This window comes from Astatotilapia calliptera, chromosome 20, assembly GCF_900246225.1.
Source record: "Astatotilapia calliptera chromosome 20, fAstCal1.2, whole genome shotgun sequence".
Classification (NCBI taxonomy): Eukaryota; Metazoa; Chordata; class Actinopteri; order Cichliformes; family Cichlidae; genus Astatotilapia; species Astatotilapia calliptera.
Window position 1 is genome coordinate 30580912 of NC_039321.1, and position 25875 is coordinate 30606786.

The window sequence follows — 25875 nt, forward strand, 5'->3', positions numbered from 1 at the left end:
TTGTGCCTTAGTACCCTGTATTGTTCATAGACGGTGGTGTTAGACAGACTCCATGTGTTTCCCTGAGTAAGGATGAGAGAGCAAAATCTGCCGTCGGCTTCCTTGTTGGCAGCCATCCAGCTACAGTTTTAAGGGGACAGTGACATTATGGGCCTGTGTGGCTAATCAGCAGATTTCGGAATCAGATCCTGCGTTTGTTTGACTGGCATTTAAACACACCATCATCATTGCATAAATATAACCAGGACGTTAACGTCCCACTTGAAGAAAACATTCATATTATAGTAAGTTAAGAAAGCGGTAGTTGTTCGCACATCAGTGCAGTGCAGCTCCACTTGTGGATACCTGTATTTTCCATAAGGGTAGTAGAATAGGGGTCCACGCTTTTGTTACTGTTATTTTGGAAATTTACTGATTTTAATGAAACGAGATCGGCATGAAGCAACATTTGTATCTTGAACACGCTGAGAGGGACTGACGAGGGCGGCTTGAACCACCACTCTCCCTCCAATGGTTTGATTTGGTGGGCGTGGCTGTTTGAGGAAACAAAAGCCGTCCTGTGCGACGTCTGCCCCTCCTCTCCTGCACTTAACACCGGGCAGCTAGCAGCTCAGTGGCCCAGCGTTGACACGACGACACCGGGGAAGCAGCCTTCGCACTGAATTAACCACGACTACTACCTGAAGCAGGCGACCATACGTCCGTAAACCATGACTAGCTACCACAAACCCGATGAAAAGACTCTGCAAGGACTGAAGGACGTCGCTAACAAGCTCAGGATCAACTCCATCAAGGCAACATGCGCCTCTAACTCAGGGTAAGTTGTTCAGAGTTGCAAACATTAGCTGGAATATTAAATAAATCCTGTATACAATTAAAAACACACACATATATATGGTATGTGCTATAAGGTTACTGGGGCGAAGGCGTGCACTACCTCTGGGCCTGGGTGCACGTGCTGCAGATTAAATTCACGCGGTTACCGAGCCACGGCAAGCCGCTAGCAGCAGGTTTGCTACCTGATGTTGTGCGACTGCTCTGCGAAACGTTTTAATAAGTTACGCTGTGACTTGAGGGTAGCCGAGCCCACAGCTATTGCTAAGGCTACCACATGCTAACAGTGTTTGTTTGGTTTTTTTCTCTACAAAGTAAATGACGGCCTTATTTACTGGTGGCTAGACTCTTAGGCACTCTAGCCTAGCATACATGCGTATAACACTTCAAGTCAAGTGGTTATTAACATCAACAGGCGTTTACTAGCTAACAGAAATTACATGATAGGAAAGGATGGATCTCTTGGTTGCGTTGAGGCTGAGTTTTGCTGCTGGCTCCTAGTCTGTTAAATCGCCAGCTTGAGGATATCTGCGTTAAGTATGGTAAGTCTGGGAAATGGCTATTGGGAAGGGGTTTGTGGTAATACTTCATCATAAATATTGGCGTTCCCAGAATGCCAGAATTTTCTTTTTGAGCTATCGCTGATATCTTCCGTGTCGCTGTCGGGAAGTAACCCAATAGGTTGATTCGAGTCCAAGCGGGAAGTAGGAGTTGACGAGGGTGTAGCTTTATAGGGATTAGTGTGAGCGCCCTTTGCTCGGTTAATATTCACTTTGGAGAGCAAATGGATCTATACAAGGGCTACAATATCCAAAACTGAAACCGTAGTTTGTGAGTTGGCGCTAATCAAGTCAAGTCACCTACTACATTTCGCATACAACACAACACAACACTTTGTTTAGACTTGTGTGACGCAGACTAAAGCTTAGAGTCGCATATCCTGCTTCATCACATCTGAGACAGAAAAGTGGATGTTGGAATCAAAGAGGCAGTAAAAACCCTCAGCTTTATTTATAGTATATGTCAGCCACCTGGCCAGATGCTTTAGTTTGTGCTTGATTCTTACAATTATCCCTCAGCCAGTTGGTGTGCATTGTGCAATTTTTATTTCTTTTTCATAATCTCAAATGCAGCCTTAATGTACAGTTGACTAACCTGTTTCCTCTTGTTTCTTGACAAGAAAATGCAGGAGCTTATTCTAACTGTACTATGAGGGCTTTATAAAGATTATATCCCTTTTAAACAAAGGACTTCTTGAGGAGCATTGTTCCTCAACAGTCAAAGTTACACTTGTGCCTCTTTCTTTTCCATGTGGTTTTTCTGACTGTCCTTCATTTCTCAGCAGGTTGTCTCTCAACAGAAGAACACGTGGTAAACGGAGCATTGAGTTATTTTAAAAGGTTTATGCTGATGTTTGTTCAGATTGGATAATTTGTTCCAAGCATGGTTGATATGCGATTTAACCTGCATAGGGAAGCTGAGATGTGTTGGGCAATGTGGAATTTCTAAATGGTTACAGTACTCGAGACTGTGTAGCAACTAACAGTTTCACAAGATTTTTTTTTTCCTCTGAAGTGTGGTAACCTGGCTGCCTTCCTGAGGCAGTGATGGTCTAAAATAAATAACAATTAACAATATATGACTTGTGCTAAAGAGCATCATCGTTTGGCATATTAAATGTTTGCTGTGTCTTGTAAAACTAAAACTGAGCGTTTGTTTTTGTTTTTTTGTTCGTTTTTTTTTTTTTTTTTAAGTGCAGCAACACATGCATGTTTATGCACTTTGGGTGGAGTTTCTTTTCTTTCTAACCCGTCGGCATTTATACTGTCACAGTAGCCTTTCTGTTGTTCTCTGTCTCCAGTCATCCCACATCATGTTGCAGTGCAGCTGAGCTCATGTCCGTGCTCTTTTTCCACGCCATGCGCTACAAAGCGGATGATCCTCGCAATCAGTGTAACGACCGCTTTGTTCTCTCAAAGGTAGGTGCATATCCTTTAATTGAGATTAATTGCTCTGTATTTGGTCAGCAAACCTGAGATCTGTTAACACTCTCCTTCTTATTGCCAGGGTCATGCTGCACCTGTCCTGTACGCTGCCTGGGCAGAGGCAGGTTTTGTGAAAGAGTCTGAGCTGGTTAACCTGCGTAAGATTGATTCTGACTTGGAGGGACACCCCACACCAGTGAGTCGGGAATCTTGAGACCCATTCTGTTCATTATTATTTTTTATTTTTATTTTTTTGGAAGAAAAAGACAAAATTGTGTGCAAGCCACTCTCTGTATCGTGTACAACTTCCCTTCTTTCCAATTCTTCTTTTCAAACACAGAAATTGGCTTTTGTTGATGTAGCTACTGGATCTCTGGGACAGGGTCTTGGGGCTGCATGTGGGATGGCCTATACCGGCAAATACTTTGACAAATCCAGGTCAGTATGTTTATGTATCAGTGTCAAATCATAAGACTACCAAACATTTCTTTAAAACTTGCACAGGGTTACCTGAAATATTTTTGCCCAGTTGTCAGTGTGTGGTGTTAATCTAAAGTGGATGCTTTATACTCACATTTGCTCAAGACCACTTAAAAGTAGTCTTATTTACTCTAACTAGGAAGCTTCTTCAGTGGTGAAATCCTGTTACTGTTGTTGTTGTTATAATCTGTTGCACTGCAGCAACAGAAAAATTCTCAAAGTAGATATTATGGAAATTCTCATGTCTGTTATTAACTGACTGTGTTGTAGTTATCGTGTGTACTGCATGCTGGGAGATGGCGAGTGCTCAGAGGGCTCAGTTTGGGAGGCCATGGCCTTTGGTTCCCACTACCAGCTGGACAACCTGGTGGCTATCCTGGATGTTAATCGGCTTGGTCAGAGTGAGCCAGCGCCTCTGAAGCACGACATGGAGATCTACCGCAAACGTTGTGAAGCCTTTGGGTCAGCACGTGCATTTATCTCAGCTCATAACCTGTAGAAACAAACTGTCCAAACTTGACCTTATTATTTGTCTTTCCCTGTATCGATCTGCTTTTTGATGGTCTACAGACATGTTCAGATGTTAATAACATTCTATGTGTGTAGGTGGAACACGTATGTTGTGGATGGACATGATGTGGAGGAGCTGTGCAAAGCTTTCTGGCAGGCTCAGCAGGTCAAAGGCAAACCGACCTGCATTGTTGCCAAGACATTCAAGGGCAGAGGCCTCAAAGGTTGGTGTGAATAACTTTTTTGTATCTAGTTAGAACTGTTCTCTGAATTTTAAACATGACTTATTTGCCACTTAACTGTAGGTATTGAGGATTTGGAGAACTGGCATGGAAAGCCGATCCCCAAGGACCGGGTGGATGAAATCCTGAAAGATCTGCAGTCACAGATCCAGGTGCCCAACAAAACTCTCTGCCCTGATCTGCCCAATGAGGACACAGCGCCAGCTGACCTTAGCCCCATCTCACTGCCTTCACCTCCAGAATACAAGAAGGGAGACAAGGTACCTTCAGAGTTGCTTGTTTGTGTCTAGTTTTAGTTTTTGAGTATTGGATCTTTTGGAGTAATGGGTCCAAAGTCACTCAACACTGAGTGGTCAGCAGTTTAAAGTTTACCGATACAGTTGTCAGCATGAATCTTATTTAGCACGAGTGGTGGCTTTGTTTCATTACTAATATGGCACAAAAACACCACCTGGAACACTTGTCCACACTTAAGGGTCTTTATATAATAAATTAAATATAAATATCCACTTTCCTTTGCTTTTTGTCTGCTCAGCCACATGCAGACTCCTGCTAGGTTAAAGATATCGAGAAACTTTGCAGTGTTTACCTGTAGATACAGCGGAGACACGGACATCAGTATTCACTAGCAAATTTTTCTTATCTAGGGATGTAGTTGATTAGAAAACTAGTTTAAAGTTTGCCATCCTGGTTAGTGGACACCAGAAACTAAAAGGTTAAACAAATTTTTCACAATTTAATGTAGAATTTGCTTAATCCTTGGGACTGAGAGTTACTGAGCTGTTGTAAACCAGAATTGTGAAATTAGAACAGTTTGGCACTATTTTAACCTCGAAAGAAACTGGTGAATTTGGGCTGCGTCAAATTATTATGGCTTAACTAAAGCGTGCATATCCACAATAACCTGGAATACGAGAAGACGGGTGCTACTAGCACTGCTAACATGACCCCCACTCTGCAGTTATCTAGTAATGGCATCATGTGCAGTATTGTGCAATGTTAACCTCTTCAAATACCTTTGAAGCACACATGCAGTATTTGTACAGGCGGTGTGTACAGGGCTTAAAATCTTCCATGACTGAATCCCAGTGTGTTATTTTCTATTGCACTGTTTTATATCCCCATACCTGTCAGAGCTGGAAGATTAAGCACATTTTAACTGTCATTATGATTTTGTCTTTGAACGATTGTGAAAACCGTTCACGTTTTTGTTCCTATGATATAAAGAGGGTGCAGCAGTTTTTACAGCAGTACAACTTTCTTCAGCTGGAAGTAAATCTCAGACTTTCCACACATGAACCTGTGAAACATCGGATGTAGTTTGCTTTTTGCAGCTTTTGCTAACTGCGGGGCTGACGCTGTCTGAAATGAACATGATTTCAAAACTGATGTGTGTGAATTATTGTGACTGTGCAGAATATTGTGCTGCTCATCATGTTGGTAAAGGTTCTTTTTCACATGTATGTGTTAAAGTGGATATAGCTAAGCATAGCAATCAAGGCTGTTTGTTGCTTAACCCATTGTATTTTCTGTTAGATGGCAACAAGGCAGGCATATGGTGTGGCACTGAAAAAACTGGGCCAGGCAAGCCAGAGAGTGGTGGCACTCGACGGAGACACCAAAAACTCTACTTTCTCAGAGACCTTCAAGAAAGCCTTCCCTGATCGCTACATCGAGTGTTTCATTGCTGAACAGAATATGGTAAACGATCCTTCAGTGCTCAGGCTGATTTATGCTAACTATTAGTCAACCTATTGATCCTGGAACCCTGTCACAGTTATGAGAGACTAGTACCTGGTTTGCTCTTCAGTACTATAATCTGCTCCAACTTGGTCTAATCTGTTACTGTACATTCACACATGATAATCTGTCCTCTCTGCTGCTTCTCATTTGTGCCCAGCTGACTTTGCGCTTAGACCCTTACTAACCACATCCACTGTCATTTTAAACTAAACAGTGTTGCTGATGTCTCCTTACTACTGCAGGTAGGAGTGGCTATTGGCTGTGCCAGCCGTGACCGCACTGTTGCATTTGCCAGCGCATTTGCAGCATTTTTCTCCAGGGCCTACGACCAGATTCGTATGGGAGCCATCTCTCAGACGAATGTCAACCTGGTAGGGTCTCACTGCGGCGTCTCCATCGGTAAGCTTTTCATCTGCTGGATTTCTAGTGAGCAGTGCAGGTGTGAGTGTCTGTCATCCACTCATTTTATTCTGGCTTCAGGTGAGGACGGTCCGTCCCAGATGGCGCTTGAGGACTTGGCCATGTTCCGCGCCATCCCAACATGCACTGTGTTTTACCCCAGTGACGCAGTGTCCACAGAGAGAGCTGTTGAACTGTCATCCAACACAAAGGTTGGTGGCCACCTTGTGGTAGCTTGATGTCTTCATCCTGTTGGAGAGCACTCAATATATTGTAATGCACTTTCCATTTTCAGGGTATATGTTTCATTCGTACAAGTAGACCAGCCACTGCAGTCATCTATTCCCCAGATGAGAAGTTTGAAGTGGGTGTAGCCAAGGTAACTTTTTTTTAATCTCTTTTTGTTATAAATCTAATGCAGTCAGTCTTCATACCAAAATGCCCACCCCAAAAATGTTTATACATCTATCTCTGTGGTCAGGTGGTTCGCCAGTCTGATGATGACCAGGTGACTGTCATTGGAGCTGGTGTTACTCTGCACGAGGCCCTTGCTGCTGCTGATACGCTGGCTGCTAAAGGTAACCCACACTGCCCTCTAGTGGACATGTGCTGGTATTGTTATGAGGACACACAGGGCTTAATGCAGGGACTCTTCAACTGGCCAGTGAACCACTATAGCCTCCATAAACCTGTAAATTTCCTTATGCATTCTTATAGGAAAGAACATCCGTGTGATTGACCCATTCACCATCAAGCCCCTGGATGCTGCTACTATTCTGGCCAGTGCCCGAGCAACAAGGGGACAGATCATCACTGTGGAGGACCACTACAAGGAGGGTAGGTTGAGTCTGTGCATACAGAAAGCATGTTTGTGAAAGGGCAGGAATTTTCTTATGGAGGCAACAATTATGGCTCCTAGACGTTAGATGGGTTTGGTTTTAACAAACAAAACACAACTTGAATAAAGGAGCATCATATCATGATTTGCTGTGTTGTAATTTAAAAGAAATGCCAACATCACTTTTATGCATTCATTCCTTTTGACGGTCCTCCTTTGTCCAGGTGGTCTCGGTGAAGCGGTGCTGTCAGCAGTGGGAAGTGAGCCTGGTATTGTTGTGACACGTCTGGCAGTGGCTGGTGTTCCCCGCAGTGGAAAGCCTCAAGAGCTTCTGGACATCTTTGGCATCAGTGCTAAGTATATTGCCGAAGCTGTGACTCAGACCTTCGCAAACTAAGAACTGCACTTCATTTTCCCTTCTCGTTTTTGTTTTAAATCACAACAAACTTGCAGCTGCCAGGCACAACCATGGAAAACCTAACTTTCAGTTCCTACTTGAGTTGTGCTAACCCTGTATTAATATCAGAGATGAAGGGAGATGAGTGCAGTGCGGTCATAGCCTATAGTGCTGATGGTACTCCCCTATGTGCACCTCTTAGTATCCTTGCCTCCAGATGGGTTCTGCCGTTTGCTGTTATACATGTTTTCAGAGTCTTGTAAGGTGCACAGTTAAAAGCATCACTGAATACTGTACTTAAAGTGTTATGCTGATAGATGAAAAGCCCATCATACAGCGATGTGTCCTAGTGATGAGCTTCAACATCTGTGGCACCGACCATCAATGCTTACACATTCCTGGCAAGCATTCCTATTGTCCTCCCTCTCAGCTGGTAGCGCTGTTACTGCTCGTCATATTATCATTTACTAGATTACTTTTGTAATTGTGTTCAGTAACTGCCTTCAGTGCTTGGCTATTCCGTTTTTAAACATCCCACTGTCTCCTGACCACACGGGTGTCGCACAACATTTCCAGCGCTTAAGGTCACAGAGATGCTATTACTGCTGTAGTGTGAATTAAAAATAATTCTCCCAATGCTGTTTGTCTGTGCTTATTTATATAAGCCGAGGCCAAAGTGTGGACCAGCAGTCGCAAAGTAAATGTCAACAATGAAAGTTTCCACTGGTTTTACTTACACACACACACACACACACACACACACACACACACACTCTCTCTTCCTGAAAAATGAATTGGTGTAGTAATGAAGTTATAAAGGATCAAATGATAATTTATTCAGTGTGAAGGTGAAAATATGAATGGCTTCATATTAAATAAACTTAAGTTAGTCTATAAATTACAGAAGTGGATTCTGAAGGGCTCACATGAAGTGATATCTGTACCCCTGCAGGAGGCCACATCAACATGTGGTATTGCTAGAAGGTTTGCTGTGTTTTCTACCACAGAGTATGGAGCAGAATCCAGGAGACAAAGTTCATGTAACATTTTAAGCTTGACCAGTTCTGTGGTGTAGTTTTCCAGGAAGGCATTTACACACACACACACCTACAGGCTCGGCAACCGCACCCTGACTGCCTTTACTTATCAAGATGAAATCCTTAAACCTATTGGTGCAGTGGGTCCTGGGTTCCTTCATACTCTAATCCTCCACACTCGCCTCACCTAAATCCAACTGAACACATCTGGCATATCATGTGTCATTTTCATTTCCCCTAAACAAGACCTTCCCAAAGTGTGCGGCCTCCTGGGCGGGGGGCGGAATGGGGCTAGCCTGGGGCTCCCACACAAACGCAAAGCAGGAGATGAAGCATCGCTGAATATGTTTCCAAACCAACTTCATTCTAAGCCAAAGACTAGAAAATATGGTGAAGCAAATCTGCCCTTTGGCTTCACCTGCACAGGTGCGGAGGTAGGTCTCCCTGCAGGGTTGGTCTTTCCTTCGTCGGGAGCAGCGCTGGGCTGTTTACATCACGGACAAACAGGATCCCACAGCTGTTTATGTTTTTAAACCCATTTTGCACAGAGAAGCATTTTTTTAAAATGTATTGACAGCAGTGTTGAACATTATTACACAGGAAAAACAACCACGTGTAAAATAATGACACCGTGACGCCTCTGCCTTTGTAATGGAGGGACAGTAACTGCGTGTAAAACCTGCAGATAGAGACACAATACTGTTAATCTGACTGTCTGCTCTTCATCTCATGTAAACAATAACGTGGCGCACAGCGTGACGCGGAAAAAGGCACATACCTTTGACTTTGCCTGATGAGCTCTGTATTCCACGTCCACACATAAACGCAAAAAATGAGTTATAAAAAATCTCCGTTTTCGGTGATTCGAAACGCCGTTTACGTGGACGAAACAGCTGCGTGTTCAGAAACACCCGTGTAGGTGCGGCCATAGTTTATTTTCGTACTACCTGCAGGTTACTTGTATTTGCTTAATTGTTTACTAAATGTTTGAGGTGTGAAATAAACCGCAACTGAGCAAAATGTGTGTGTGTGGTTGGAGGGTGTGTTAGTGTGTGCGTGCGAACATTTTTCTATAAAACAAAGGGGGGCCCAGCGAAAAAAGTTTGGGAGCCACTGCTCTAAACAATGCGCCGTTCTTTGTTCCTAACTCATTAGGTACTTTTTTAAATAAATGATTATGAAATGGTAAATGGCCTGTATTTGTAAAGCGCTTTACACATCCAGTCATTAATACACTGGTGCTACATTGTAGCCACAGCCGCCCTGGGGCGCACTGACAGAGGCGAGGCTGCCGGACACTGGCGCCACCGGGCCCTCTGACCACCACCAGTAGGCATCAGGTGAAGTGTCTTGCCCAAGGACACAACGACCGAGACTGTCGGAGCCGGGGCTCGAACCGGCAACCTTCCGATTACAAGACAAACTGCCAACTCTTGAGCCACGATCGCCTTGATAAACACATCTGATTTGAAATGCCGTTCAGTTGTGAGCATAAAAGCTTCGTTATTTCAGTAACTGCCTGTAACCTCAGATGCTTCATGACTGCAGATGTTTAGTTTATTACATTTATCATTTGGCAAACTGGTGTCAGAGATGTTACAAAGCTGAAAGCGGTCATGCTGACTTTAACATATTCCTTCAGAGTGAAAAGAAAGCAAAGATTAACTTGGTCATCCGCAGGAAGGATAATAAAACATGCGCTGTTTCTTAAACATGTAAGTGTAGTCATGTAAGTGTGCTGTGGAAATTCAGGGTGTTGTCACACTCAAGGAAGGGGTTGAATGTGGTCTGTAGATGACAGCGTGCTCCTGTCGAGATATAAAAATGAATCATCTTTGGAAACGTTGCTATTTACTTTGGAGGAGCACATGAGGGCCTGACTGTTTCAGTGTTTAGTGTCAACTTGTCCAGAGTGCCATTTGGAATATGTCTGGATTCTGCTGCTGTCTCATCAGTTACTCTTCAGGTGTGGAAAAACACCAAAAAAGCATAATCTGCAGATTTGATTGCATATTACAGTAGTAGTGTTCATTTAAGAAGATGTTTTGAAGCACAGTCGACTGAATGTAATGTTTGTGTATGTGTATATGCGGGGACCAAACATTGGAAAGTTGCTCTTCTTGTGGGGACCAACAGTCACTTATGGGGACAAAATGCCCCATGAGTTTGAAGACAGGGTTAGGATAAGTGTAAGCAGCTAGGGAAAGCAATATGTCAATTAGATGTCCACACGAAGATATGAAAACACGACTGTGTGTGTCTGCTGAGCAAATAAAGAGGTTTCACCCCACAGTGAACATCCCAGTTTGGCTCCACACTCAGTAAGGGGCAGACGGCGAGTGTGAGGATGTACACACTCTGCCGTCGATGTGCAGAATGTAAAGACGTCCTCACTTTTTATTACTCAGAGTTCATGTTTGACTTCAGACATAGATGCTGGCGGAGGTTTGCCAAACAAGGTTGCCTCCGACTGGGACTGTGTACCAACCGTCTGCTCTTGGACAAGGTCTGCTATACTCATACTAACATTCTGATGCCCTCCAGAAAAAGCACAAAAGTGACAGCGGTTTACAAAAACACATTTGTCAAATCACAACAGAATGTACGACTAAAATCTATCACCAGTGTGCAAAACTTACTGCGCTCCAGTATCACCCCCCGCCGTCCTGTCAGCGTCTCTCCTCCAGGAGAGAGAAAAAAGCTGTTCCACGTAATGTTCGCAGACAGTTATGAAGTGGAGACGAGGAGGAGCAGGGTGTGTCTGTATTTCACGGTACAACAATCGAGGCTCTTTATTAACACTGAGAGAATTTATTTTTTTACCTCTCCGCCTGCTGGATGTCCCTTCACGCTTTCTCTCTCTTTCTTCATTTTAACATTTACTCTGAGCAGCGAGCGCGTGCAATATGTTTGACCACTGCTTCAAGGTGACTCAGAACAGAAGGGAAACCACAGCGTTTACTCTGCATTCATAAAGCTCCAGGGTTTACTGAAGAACTGTCTGCTTGTCTGTAAGTAGACTTCTAACCATCTGCGCTTCCTGCTCTGATGCTTCTTCTTGGCTTCAGCTCTGAGGATTAGAAATTAAACCCTTTGGGCTTCTCTGCATTTGAAAAAAGCTTGATTTGAGTATAAATATACAGCAATGCAAATGCCATGGACGTGGATCGTGTTCATCTGTCTGAGTGGAATAGTTTCCTCAGAACAAAACTTGGACTCTTGGCATGACGTGGATGCATTAATGGAAGTCTCCGCTGAGATATCCGAACTAGAAATAGCACCCGTTCCTTCGCCAAGGATCGACGCAGGGGTGACAGTGTCGGGTGCACACACTGCTGGTAAGTTTTTAAAGTCTGCCCACTTTTGTCTGCACGCTCTTGGTTAATAAACACTTAATAACTGAGAATTTTAACCTATTTTGCGCACAGAGGATTAAAAATCGAACAGTGTATTCCTTCATGACTGCATTTTTGGTTTGATTTATGTTTTCTGTTACCCTGGTGAAGAAGAGAGTGAGGATGAGCATCTCCAAGCAAATGCTGAGAAAGTGATCAAGCAGGAAAAACATGGCTCTGGAAACCTGGAGGCGATCAGAAGAAGGAGAAGTGCCTGGGGGAAGAGGAAGCATGCAGCCACAGTGGAGTCCATCGCATATAGAATAGTATGATGAGACACACAATCATATTACACCATCTTTTAGGTCATGTCGCCGTCCTGTCTGGCAGCTTTTGCAATCAGATTTTATGATCTGAATTGTTGTGCCGAACACATTTTGCTTTTCCAAGATAAGCTCTAAAAATTCCCTAAAGGCTCCTCTTCTTCATGTGTTTCTTTTATCTGCCTATTTATTCATTTCTATTCGTGTTGTTTCAGTTATCAGAGTATATGTGTAGTACGACAATGTCTAAGCTGACAGGCGGGGGGGAAGGAAGGCAGTAGAAAATAGGAGTGAACATATAACAAAAGGATAGAGCACAAACAGAAAAGCACGGTGTACTGGCAACTGGTGCACCTGTCAGAAACAAAACAAAAAGAAGAAACATGCAGCACCTGTAACACACAGTCCTTATGTGAGACTTGTCTCTGTTTCCAGTAATTAATTCCAGTAATGGTCTCCTGCTACTTTCTGTAGGCGGGTTTGGGGCGACCCGTTGGCGGCTGGAGAAAGCCTGGAAAAGGAGGGGAGGACAGCAACGCTCTTATGGCTGCACTCAGGGAACTCCACGCTGAGAAGAAAAGGCTGATGGATCTCAGGAAAGCACGAGAGGAGGAGGATGATGAGGAGGAGGACGATGACGATGAAGACGACGATGAAGACGACGACGATGATGATGAAGAGGAGGAAGAAGAAGAAGAAGAAGAAGAGGTTATAGTTTGTAATATTAGTTATCTTTTTTAACTTGTCTTATTTACTTACTGATTTGCTGGGTAATTAAATGTTGTTCTTTTCTTCCAAGGAGGAAGAAGAAGAAGAGGAAGAGGAGGAGGAGGAAGAAGAAGAAGAAGCAGAGGAAGAAGAAGAAGAAGAAGAAGCAGAGGAAGAACCGACTGAGTCGCCCAGCAATCAAACAGAAACGGTTTCTAACTTTATAGAGTTGCCTGTTACATATTACATAATTTCCTTGGGCATTAATAAAGTTTTCTGATTCTATTAAGTGTCAGAGCACTGAGAGAGAGATCAGCTGCAGGGGCATCGGCATTACTCACCTGCCAAGCTTCCAAAACCTTGAAGCCACGAAGGTGGATTTAGCAGGTATGTGTATATCTACAGCTGTAGTCAAAGAAAGCACCCCACAGAAATTTCACAGATTAAAAAAAGAAAAAAGAGCAAACACAAGAGCTCAGGAAGCCCAGCCATCATTAGTGAGCCATCGATGCCCATATTTTTGTAAACAGTGTTATCCTGGATTTACCACTGGAATACATTACGACGTGGATTATTATGCTGCCAGCTAGTGAATCATCAAATTGAAAATTGAAGTGTCATGTGACTGACTTTATGTTCAGAGAACAACATCAGGATCATCACGGCACGAGCTTTCTCAGGCCTCCTGAACCTGGACATGCTGGACCTGAGTCGAAACATACTGGATGATGAATCGTTCAGCCAAAACCCACTTTCTGTGAGTAACACTGCTCTCGCTGCATCTTTTAAAATTACTCACAAGTGACATATTTTTATCCCTTTATTTATCTATTTATATAAAAAGTGAAAAAGTAAAGTAAAACCAGTAAAGGGTGGTGGTTACTCTGACTTAAATCTACTGCTCTTGTACTGAGGTTTGTGTCCCAGTGAGTAATATATAGTAATATGTGTGTAATACCAGTGTGAAAATCCACCACAAACCAAGGCTGTCCAACACCGTTTGACTGCAGAGTTTCTCCCACTCGTCTTACAACTGCAGTTGGAGACTTGCACCTCCAGTTCTGCCTGCACTCAATGAGTTTTCTAACTATATATTTTTAACTGCACTTTATGTCTGTTGGGTGTTTTCTAGAAAATATTTACTGTCATGAAATATCAAGTATTATTTATCCAGACTGGGAATGGAAAAAACAAACAAGTGTCACTGACAGTGACTGAACTCTGTTAGAAAAGTCAGTGTTGCTTCTCTCATTGTCTGCTGGCCAAAGAAAGAAGTGATAAAATAATTTACAGCAGACAACAACAACAACATTTAATATACCGCCAGACTGTAGTTTACCTTCGTAATGAGACAGAAAGTTTGTATTCACTGTCAGTTCGAGCCACAAATAATATTCTGGGAAGAACTATTTGGTGTGTTTAAACAGCACCAGCAGAGACAAACACACATATCAACAAAAAACCCAAAAAACTTTACGCCTCGAGGCCTGAAACTGAACCCTGTTTGACTTTCCTTTGACGTGGACGTGTTGAACTGCTCTGACATTATCCTTAGTAGCTCCGTCTTCACTCTTACAGAGAGTCCTCCGCCTGTCAGTACTTTTCTGACTTACAAGCACATTTTATGGGTCACTTTGCATCTAGTTAAAATAAAAAGCAGGCTATGTCCTGTATCATTACGGTAATAAAAGAGCACTGAAAATGCATTAACTAATCCGTCTAAGAATAACCTCTGACCACAGGCCACACCGAGGGAGCCTACCACACTCTGACCAATCATTACACACTGCCACTGCTATACTGTCACGGTATTGGCTGAAAGAACCTGCTGGAAAAAAGCTGCAGCCAATGATGTGGGGAATATGAGGAAATTATTTTTAGAGGAATATTCTTCTTCAGTTTCTGCTCACATCCCTGTAATGACAGGGGATTGATGGACTGGCTGGAGGGATGCTGCGAAGTCCTGTCCACTGCTTTTATTCACCCATCAAAACCACAGCAGCTTTCACTGAAGAGCCACCCGGAGTGGCTTTGCTAAAAATATGAGAGGACAGATCACATGAATGGAAGAGATGCACAAATGTGACATTCTTTCATTTGGTGTGTTTCTGTGAGCTCTGTGATTAAATCCCAATTGGCAAGCAGGGATGGGAAATTACGGACTTGGAGACAAGTATCTATTTAGTGTATTTTATCATCCCAGTTTTGCTCAACACCTATTTATTTGTGCTGCATTTCATTTCATGCAGAACCTGACCTCTCTGAGGAAGCTGGATCTGGATGACAACCGCATCACCGTGATCCCGACGCTGCCTTCATCTCTGGAGGAGCTCAAAATCAAAAACAATAAGCTGAGTGGACTCACACCGCACTGCTTCAAAGGTACACATCGTGTGTGTGTGTGTGTGTGCGTGTGTGTGTGTGTGTGTGTGTGTGTGTGTGTGTGTGTGTGAACACAGTCATGTGTAAAAATTATAACAGGTGTAACATCATAGGTATTATTTCCTAATAGGTTTGATGAATCTCCTGAAGCTAGAGCTGGGAGGAAATGCTCTTCACAAAGCCAGTGTGTCCCCTCCAGCTTTTAGGCCGCTACAGAGACTTCTTGACCTCCAGCTGAGCAACAATCACTTCCGGTCGCTACCACTGAACCTTCCTCCCTCTCTTCAGGTGCACATGTACCACATTTTCGAGTCATTTTTTCCTCTTTCTCTCACTGCTTGGAGTTAGACACTCTCGGACACTGTTTGCATATTCACTGATTGTTTTCATTTTAAACTGTCACATTTCTGTCTCCTGTATCACACCTCAGCATCTGTCTCTGTCTTCCTCATTCTGTAGACGCTGCAAATGAATGAAAATCTAATTGAGGAGCTGACAGAGGAAGCGCTGAGGGGCTGCATTCATTTGAGAGTGCTCGAACTCAGGCACAACCGTCTGCATGAGCAAGACATCGCTACCCATGCATGGACGCGTCTTAAGTATGTCCATCCATCCATCCAACCCAATGTTATGTAGTTCCTTCATCAGCCACCAGAGGGCAGCCTGGTGTTGCTTAGGAATCTGAAGACGCAGCTGTCATTTGTTCAAGTTCAAAACACTTTTCACTTTATTCTTGTGGCCACTAAAAGATATGAAACAACAAATTTCCATTAAACGATGAGATTTTTTTAAACAGGCAGTAATTTAGTATCACAGTAAAGTAAATCATCGATGTTTAAAGCTGATGCCTTCTTTCAAAAATGACTGAATTAAAATGACAACACATTTGGAGTGTTGGACATCAGCTTCAGTACGTGTTTTCTCAGCAGACATTTAGACTGATTTACACAAAGCCAGACAGTTTTCTCATTTCTTCTTCTGCTTCTCTCTCAGCCTTCCTCACACAGACAAACACATGTATGCTCACATATCACACACATTTTGACAGCTGACCTTGTGTACTTGGATGAGCAGGCGTGTGAGCGAGGGCTTGAGGCAACTGTGTGCATCTGTATGTGTGTATTTGTGTTTGTGTGTGTGCTGTTTAAATATAGTGAATTCCAGTGGGTTTTTCTTTTTTTTTTGCTCCTTAGGATCCTTGCGAACCAAAGTGGGAGCCTCAGGGAAAACTGAGGAAATAGAGAATGCAAAAGAGAGTTGCAGGAAAGTGAAGCTGTGGAGATTTTGTATATAGGGCACAAAGCAGAAGCATTAACTTGAGAAGATGCAGTCTGGGAAAACTTTAGGAAGTGATGAACTCTTGTAATCTTCTAGATGCAAAGCAGACTCCAGGACAGGAAGATGGAGTTCACTGGAGGAAATTCGAACAGACTGTCCTGAGTCTTCATGAGACTTGTTTCTGATGCCTGACACGTTGACCTCATTAGTCGTGAGAGCATCAACTTCCCATCGAGTCTGCAGGCTTAGTAGCTGGGCCTTCATTTTAAGGCTTCTGCATAGACACCAGACAGTGAATAAACTCAGCTTGACCTAAACTCCGCTTATACAGCAGGAGACAATAAGTAAGGTCGCTAACAAGATCAGAACCCTCCCTTCCAGCTGATTGTCTACAGACCTTTAATAGCATATCATCATGTGGTCCTACTGAGGCACGTTAAGAAACAGAAAGTGCCTGAAAAAGCTGAGAAAACAAAGATCAAAAGTGAATTGCTTAATGTGAAAAGAACTGCAGTTGGCTGGGTCTAGTTCGCAGGGTGCTTCTGTTTCGTGTCACAGTGTTGCTTTGCTTCTAGCTCGGTGATCGAGGTATGAGTGGGGAGAACGAGGTAACAGGGAGCTGGGACCTTTCTCAGGCAGACTGGGCTCACTTACCTCATTATGTATTTAAATAACGTGTAATGAAAACAGAACATTTCCAGAGCCTGTGAAATGTCTCTGACTCATTTGGGATAACCCCCCCCCCCCATATGCATTACTTCCCCCTCATCAGTCTACACAATAATAGCAACGGTTAATCTTATTTTAAAAGAACTGAAATATCCAGTATACTAAAGTATTCAGACACATCCTTCTTTTAATGATCCTTCAGATTCTACAAGTACAATCTTTCATTGCATATTGGATTCACTGGACTTAATCTAAAAGCTCTGACACTTGATGTTGTATGTAAGAGTAAAAACCAGCGTGAGATGTTGAGAAAATTGCCTGTTAAGGACAAAGACGTGATTATGTCAATGCATAAGCTGAGGGAGAATATGGAAACATATCTGTAGCAGTCTCGGTGTCCAGGAGTAAACAGGGATTACTCAGTTTGGGGAAATTTGTAAGATTTAGAGATGGGTCAAGTTCTTAGAAGGACAATCATTAATGTAGGTATCCACACAAATGGCTGCACAGTTTGCCAAAAAGCGCCTGAATGGCTTGGATACCTGGTTTCCACTGATTCGTTCTTGGCTCAGTGCCTCTCTGGAGACAGCGCTGTAGTGCTTTCTGAGAACAAGCTTACATTTCAGCAGGTTTGAGATTTTCTTTCTTTTCTGTGGGAAACAAATGTGCTGGCTGCGTCAGCAGATCAGCTTTGAAGTTGCTGTGGTGGCCTCTCCTATACTGGTTTGGGCCCAGCAATTTTGTGATTCTGTCTCTCTGTCACTTTTTTTTCTTTGGTGGGAATGCTACCACGTCTGAATGGGTTCTGTCATTGCCACGGTGGAAGAGGTATTAGAGCATGACATGCAAAATCCTCTGAAACAAAGATTCATAATTCAGTTCATAGTTCCCGGGGTCGTGTGCATGATTGAAACCAGGCACTAAGAAGCGATTAACACCATCGCTACAGTCCAACGCAGTGGTGGCACGATCCTGTTGTGGGATTTCCTGGTACATGGACACTGATGGACGCACAAAACCATTTTAATAGAGCTCAGGTTCTCAAACTGGGCTAAGGATTACATTCAATAAGTCAGAAATCTAAAGCATCACTGAGAAGGCTGTTTTGGGAAAACTTGGTAAAAAACCAGAAGTGTACAAAAGTGGTGTTGTCCTCATAAACAAAAAGGATGTGTATCGGATCTACTTTGTGTGTTTCAGGATGAAAATCAAATGATTGCTCCAGTTAAAAGAACATGAATGCATTACTCGTTTTTCACGAGGTGATGTAGCTAGAGTTATGTAACCTTTAGCTAAGCGATGCATCGGAATACGTCTTCCAACTCCAACAACTGTGCCTTCCTTTGTTTGTTATGTAACGAAGCTGCGCTGGCATACAATTAATGCTGTTGCACAAGCAGTTAGATTTGACTCTTATCAGGCACAATGAGCAGCCTGTTCAAAAACACAGCTGCACAACTAAAACAGACACACACATGCACACACACCTGACACCTGCCTGTGTCAGTGCCTGATCTCAAACCAGAGCATTTTCTCATTTGCGACACTACGCCCAAATGATCATATTTCATTGATAAAGTCTTGCAGACTGTAGTTTATGCTGTCAAACATTTACAGAAAAATGACGGATTGTGTAATAATGGCTTTGTTTTATTGCGTGCTCTGCAGTTTGACTTAACACTCTTGTAAAAGGATCATCGACTTAAAAATACCCAGTAACAGCCACTCCAACTCCGTTAGATAATAACTGACAGAAGAGCCGAGTATTTTTTTAATTTGGTTTGTGCTGAAACAGATGGCTGTTACGGCACATCAAATGTTATTTTTCTCCATTATTTTTTTATTATTTGTGTCATTTTGCACAGAGAAGCTGTCATGGGAGATCTGTGTATATTTATCGTCGCTGCAGGCTTAGACGGATCGCATGGAGGTGCAGGTTCAGTGATCATCACACCAAAGATGTGTGTGTCGCATCGTGACGTGTCTCAGCCTGATACGACTTGTATCAAAAGCCCTTTTCCTGTTTGGCCCGGCGCAAATTGGTGTCGTAATGAGCTTATATAAACTGGGAAACAAACACGGCGCACACACTCTGTACGGGCACACACCGGCTAAAATATGACGCTAACATCAAGTGAAGACCGCTGGGTTTCATTTAAGTGATCTTCAGTTCACATTTAACGGTTTCCTGCGTGGTTGCAAACACGTAACATTTAGCAAGTGTAAAAACTCACTTTAGATAAAAGACTGTGCTGCGGACCTGGCGGACGTCTTCACCTCTATATATAACACCTCGTTGTCCTGTTCACTGGTACCATCCTGTTTCAAAGCAGCAACCATCGTTCCCATCCCAAAACAGTCAAATGTCACATGTCTGAACGATTTCAGACCTGTGGCACTCACCCCCATTCCCGCCAAATGCCTGGAGAGACTGGTCATTAAACACATCAGAGCTGCTTTTCCACCATCCCTGGACTCGCACCAGTTTGCATACAGGGAGAACCGGTCAACCGAGGATGCGATCGCCACAGTGCTGCACACATTACTGAAGCACTTGGAACACAGGAACACCTATGCACGGCTCCTCTTTGTAGACTACAGCTCGGCTTTTAATACCATCCGGCCATACAAACTCCGTCCCAAACTCCACCAACTGGGACTTAACTCCTCTCTGTGCAACTGGATTGTGGACTTCCTCACTAACCGTAGACAGAGTGTCAGAGTGGGTAAGAACACCTCTTCCACCCTTGTGGTCAACACCGGTGCCCCTCAGGGGTGTGTTCTGAGCCCTCTGCTATACACTCTCTTCACCCATGACTGTATTTCCTCCTGCGCGTCCAATCTCATTGTTAAGTTTGCAGATGACACTACAGTGCTCGGACTTATATCCAACAATGATGAGACAAACTATAGGACAGAGGTGCAACAACTAGAGTCATGGTGCCACGACAATAACTTGGTCTTAAACACCAAAAAGACCAAGGAGATCATTGTAGATTTCCGGAAGAGGGGTCATAACAACCATCTGCCTCTCTTCATTGGCAGTGAGGCGGTGGAGAGGGTGAGCAGTTTTAAATTCTTGGGGGTAACTGTGACCGAGGACCTGTCCTGGGGCAACCATATCACCTCAGTTGTACGGAAGGCCCAACAGCGCCTCTACTACCTGAGGAGACTGCGGAGCGCACACATTCCCAGATCTCTGATGTTGAACTTCTACAACTGTGCCATCAGCAGCGTTCTGACGTATGGATTTCTAGTGTGGTTCCCCAGCTGCACCAAGGCCGATCAGCAAGCACTCCAGCGGGTGGTGAAAGAAGCTGGCAGAATTATTGGAACAAGTCTGCCAGAGATCAGTAATATCTTCCCCACTCGCTGTCTGAGGAGGGTGCACAGTATCCTGCGGGACCAACATCACCCTGCGCGCCACCTTTTCCATCTGCTGCCCTCAGGGAGAAGGTACAGGTCTATACAGGCCAGAACATCCAGACTGGCCAACAGCCTGTATCCACAGGCTGTGAGGCTCCTGAACTCTCTGCCCCCCTCTCACGGACAATAACCATATCCAACTTCTTAATAGCAATGAACTGGTCTGCATTGGTGCATCATATCTTTATTCTCTTCCCCCTCCTGCCCCCCCCCCCCCTCTTTCTTAAATAGATAACTATCATATCTGATATCATATCTCACAGTACAATAATATTGAATGGGTTGCATTGTTGTATTTTGTCATGTTTCTCAGGTCTTTGTCTGAATTTCTACGAACATTATTGCTAAGAATTGTCTTATTGCATTGGAGTCACACTGGGTTAAATATGTACACTTGGGTTTTAAGGGGTATTTATTATTTTCTTCTTTTTTTTGGTTGTATGGAAGCCCCAAACGCAATTTCATTGTTCTTGACAATGACAATAAATAAATAAATACTAAAATACTAGATTTATAGAACGCAAAAAAGTCCAGTTATTTGTTCGAGTAATGCGGTAAATGATTTCAAATATGCTTCTGTGTGCTTTCAGTGGCAGCTGGCAGAGGCTCCAGCCCCTCAGGACCCCAGTTGGAATTAAAAAAAATGATTGGAGGGACTGTTTTCAACAGATCTCACAAATACTTCCAGATATCAGCCAGTGTTAATACATCCAGTGCGCACAAAAGTGCACACGCAGCTTTAATAAGTCCAGAACGTGCCGTCATCCATCGATCGGTGCAGTTTCAAGTCCAGCTGCAGGCGTTCAAGTCTGCTTGGCATAATCACAGAGCCTGGCTTGAATACTTCGACTATTCTGTGTAATCCCGACGCTGTGGTTTCACCGTAAATGGAGCCGTGTGTATCTGTAAGTGCAGTACCCGTTGTAAGCAGACCATCACCCTGAGCAGCTGCAGGACTGGACTACGCTTTGCACAAAACCGAGACAGACTTGATTTTTTTTAATGAAAAAAGAAAAGCAAAAACATTTGCTTTGGTGTGAATTGTGTGTGTGTGTTGCCTGGAGTAGCTTGTGTGTTGTGTGCTTGTGCATGACTATTTGATCATAGTATGTGCATCTTTTTCTTTTTTGGGTGGGTGAATAGCAATTTCAAATCCATGCATTTGCATCCTCGCTGCACCTCCTTGACGCCCATCTGTGTCTGCCAGCATATTTATTTTCTGTGGATGCGCATAGTTCATGTCATGTTGTGCGTATGAGAGTGTTGTTGTGTTTTTGTGTAGGTGCCAAGCCAACGGGTGGAGGTCTCTGAGAAGAGAGGACTGTGTGTCTCTCCACTCATTAATACCATGTGGTATTTAAACACTGGTGGACTGCTGCTGAGCTTACTGGCAAAGTCTTTGAATACAAATCAGCTGCACACAACTGGTCTAAACTGGTACACAGAAACAAGCATAGTGATGTGTTTTATGGTTTCAAGTGGGAACAGAAATCACTCTTTTTTTATTTATTTAATTTAATAGAAATTCACAGAAAATCGTGCATTTAGTGCCTGCTGGTTTCTTTGTGTGCTCTGTGCTGCTGTGCTTCCCCAGGTTTCTGAAAGTTGTTCTCAGAGATGATGGAGGTGGAGGACGTTCTAATGCAGATTAGATACACAGGCTGTACATGAAAGATTGATGTCACTCATTGGTTTCAAATTGCATTTTGAAGCCTCGACCCTACTGCTGGGCCAGCTGTGTCCCTGAAGTGCACTGGTGCACAGACTACGTTTGTTATTCACCATGTTGGAGAGTCCGTGTCACACATCAGGCTTTATTGTTTGTCAGGTCATTTCATTAAGGATGACAGGCAGCAGGAGATCAAAGACAACAGAGAGGTCAACAGTGAGCTGTGTTGGCACACGTGCCAATCAAAGACACCAGTAAGAGTAATGTGTTATATAATACTGGTGAGGTCTGATTCACTTTTGGAGCCAGCCTTAGGTGGTCCGGACAGGAACTGCAGGTTTTGGCACTTCCACATCCATTTTGCAACCATCTCCACAGATCCCGTGTTTTTCTTTCAGTTGCACCACTGTAGTGTGACCCAGAAATACGTCTGGGCAAATATAAACTATGCTCCTTTTAAAAAAAATCAAAAAAACATCTTTTTGTGTTGCAAACTAATGATGTGAACAGGGACTGGATATATACCATAAAAAGTTTTTATTGCCAGTAAATAAAAGTAACTCTTGGAAAAGACAAACTAACAAATAATGATTAGATCTGCTTTTATGTTATTGTTACCCTTCGAGTACCCTTACATGTGCTGATGCAGTATTTCATCATATGAAATACTGAAAGAGTTTATTTTGGTTCTTCTGTTACTGAATATTTACAGTCGCACCTTAATAGCCGAACCTGTTAGTGGGTCATAGTGTTTATTGTGTGCATTTTATTCTAGAGCATTTCACCGTACACACAAAATGTGAATATTTTGCACAGCCCGGACAAATCTATGGAAACATGTCTTGGTAATAATCTTGAATTCTGTGCACAGTCTTGAGCAAACCCTGGTTTCTTTATATTTAATAGGAAAAGAGGCAATATGTGCTGTGGTTTATTGAAACAGGTGTAATGTTCAAAAGAAGGAGAGTTGCTGTAAGCTTTCTATTGTAAGCTGATAGTAACAGAAACTGTGAAGCAGACAGCATCAGTCAGACATACGTTGGCCCACATGTGTTCAGCATCCACAAGCCTTCACTGATTGGGCCCCAGTTCCCATCACTCTGTAGTCATTAACTGGCCACCTGAATGTTTTCTGAGCCCTTTTGTTCAGTGATGTCAGTGAATGGAGGAAGAACCGAAAATGAGGTTTTGTCTCCTGCTGTGAGCTGTGCTGTAAACTCAAAACAGCTGTGTAAGACCTTCTAATAAACACTGAATCACAGTGCTGCAGTGCACCCCGAGGACTGCTTTGATAAGTCAGAATTATTATTATTGTCTTTGTCTCAGACCTCAGAAATCTGGTCCCAGCTCTGTGGCTATTCTTTAGGTTTCCCATAAGCCAAACATTTTCTCTATCAGCAATTCTGCCTCAAATTCTCCCCCAAACAGCCATCGTACCCCTCAGGCCCCACTGTTTTATTGGCTGGTGCACCCTGCTATTCCACCACACAGGCCCGCCTCCCTTTCTCCCCAACAGCGCGATGCAGGAGGCCAGAAATGATAAAACATGAGATGAAAGCTGAGATGAAAGGTTTATGAGTCAGTGTGGATGTGGGTCTATTGACATGCTTAATCAGGAAACCTGCAAAACCTAAAACACTTCATCATCACATGCTTCTGCTGAGCAGCTAACCTCAGCATTATCACTAGTAGAAAGGTTGGGAGATCACTGAGATCTTCAGCATGATGCCATAAGTGCTGTGATATCACTGGAAATATGGATCTCCAGGTTGTCTCTGAGCAATTTCAGACTGATTGGACGTTTCTTTGCAAATATTACTGAGATTATTCTATGCACTGTATTTCTTCAGGTCCTTGGAAGCCTTGGATCTATCTCACAACCTGTTCACTTCCGTTCCTCTAAACCTGCCGCGCCCTCTTCGTAATCTGACCCTCCAGCACAACAGCATCAGTCACATCCCAGCCTTCACGTTCCGTCACCTGCGGCCCGGCCTGCGGTCCCTGTGTCTGTCCCACAATGACCTGAGCAACGACGCTATAGAACAGTTCTCTTTTGTTGGATCTTACCGCTCGCTGAGCGAGCTCCTATTGGACCACAATCGCCTCGGAGAAGTTCCTCGCTGCATCCGGCAGTTTAAAAACCTGCAGGTGCTGAGACTGAGCAACAACCAGATCAGGTAGAATTGGATTTTCCATGAAGTCAAATGTGATTTCTATAATGCTGGGATGAGCTTACTGCTTGCTTGTTACCCAATCCTGTCTTAACACCATTAGCTCTGCTGGTTCCATTGAAATGATTCTAAGGAGCTTAACAAAGAACACATTCAATTTCTTATGTAAATGTGTTTCTTATCTTTACATTATATACGGCTTTTAGACTTTAATTTTAAAATAATAAACATTTGAATGTTTGGTTTCTGCGTTATTTCATAGTGAAAATTGTCTGCCTAAATTTCAGTGTGCATATGTTTCAATTATAGGCTGGTGAGGCAGTGGAGCGTGTGCCACCCTCGCAATTCGGGCTCCTTGGCTTCAGTCCACCTCGAAAACAATCTGCCGGAAGTCGAGAAGATTCCCCCAAACGCTTTCTCCTGTCTCACTGACCCTCAGGGCCTTGTTCTACATCCACAGCAGTGGTCTGACTGATAGGACAGACATACGGGAACATTTCTTCTCCCACGTTTGCATCACCCTGTAATGATGCAGTGTTTGCAGAAAAAACATTTTCACCATGTATGTTGCTTAGTAAGCTGCAGCTTTCATTATATCATCTCTAAAGCCATTTTCCTCTCACATCTTTGATCATTTCAGTATGTAATAAAGCAAATATGTTCTTGACATTGTGCTTAAAATAACTAATGTTGTAAAAGTTGCTTTTTATATTGTAACAGATGCATTGCAATCAGAATGCACATAAAGCACAAGTTTTGTCTTTTCATTAAGGGATTTGATACTTTGGGAAACTAAAGCAAAGAAAAGGATTAACCTGTGTCTCTAGCCTGAGGTACTTACAGTAGTCTGAGCTCAACTATTTAATTAGTGGAAGAGGAACTAAAGCAGGATGTTTGGAAGGGCAGAGATGGCGTTTGACCGCTTCATGATCAAACTTTAGCTCCCTGAGAGAAAGTGAGATCTCTGGCAACACAGTGTGAACCTCAGGGGGCCATTAAGAAGAAAAATATAAACATCATACTAGTTTCCTACAACTAGAAACCCTCCAAAATAAACATCCACTAGCCACTCCAGAAATGCTCAGGGTCACTCTGACTGTGAAAGCGGGGCCTCGTTTGGGGTCTCCAAACATGAAGATGATGACGTCAGTCACGGTGTTTCAATAGTTGGAGTGCAAACATGTATGTGTGTGCGTGAGAAGAATGAGGCAGCAGCAGGAGATGAGGAAAAGCTGAGGAACATGTTAAAGCTGAGTGGAGCTCAGGTATAAACGACAGGCTGGCTTTTAAGATACAATACATCCATTGTACTTAGGAAGCCTCTAAGGTGATCAGTGAAACATGAGAATATTCATGGCAGTGAGTTCAATAAGACTCGGCTACAAGGGAGAGAAGAAAGGAGGTTTACAACACGGGGAGAAGATACAGAAGCCGGGATCAGATCGTGTT

At 43.3% G+C, this 25875-nt stretch overlaps 3 protein-coding genes across 3 annotated transcripts; all 3 read left to right on the forward strand.

The window, feature by feature from the left end:
- The first annotated feature begins 552 nt into the window (after positions 1-552).
- On the forward strand, positions 553-8064 carry tktb (transketolase b). Its single transcript, XM_026154278.1, has 14 exons — positions 553-817; positions 2696-2813; positions 2902-3015; positions 3160-3257; positions 3570-3761; positions 3906-4033; positions 4115-4311; positions 5588-5752; positions 6037-6193; positions 6275-6405; positions 6489-6572; positions 6675-6771; positions 6911-7030; positions 7256-8064. The coding sequence occupies exons 1-14, from the start codon at positions 711-713 to the stop codon at positions 7426-7428; spliced, it is 1881 nt and encodes a 626-aa protein (XP_026010063.1). The 5' UTR covers positions 553-710; the 3' UTR covers positions 7429-8064.
- Positions 8065-11186: 3122 nt separating this feature from the next.
- On the forward strand, positions 11187-12807 carry LOC113013001 (nucleolin-like; the record flags this gene model as incomplete). The annotated part of the gene is made up of 3 exons (XM_026153492.1): positions 11187-11803; positions 11975-12126; positions 12598-12807. Coding segments are annotated over exons 1-3 (555 nt in total), but the record flags the coding sequence as incomplete, so codon positions are not given.
- Positions 12808-12901: 94 nt separating this feature from the next.
- Positions 12902-25171, forward strand: LOC113013918 (extracellular matrix protein 2). The gene is made up of 8 exons (XM_026155153.1): positions 12902-13042; positions 13122-13218; positions 13473-13588; positions 15081-15213; positions 15344-15501; positions 15673-15812; positions 24106-24432; positions 24736-25171. The coding sequence occupies exons 1-8, from the start codon at positions 12902-12904 to the stop codon at positions 24899-24901; spliced, it is 1278 nt and encodes a 425-aa protein (XP_026010938.1). The 3' UTR covers positions 24902-25171.
- Positions 25172-25875: the final 704 nt, after the last annotated feature.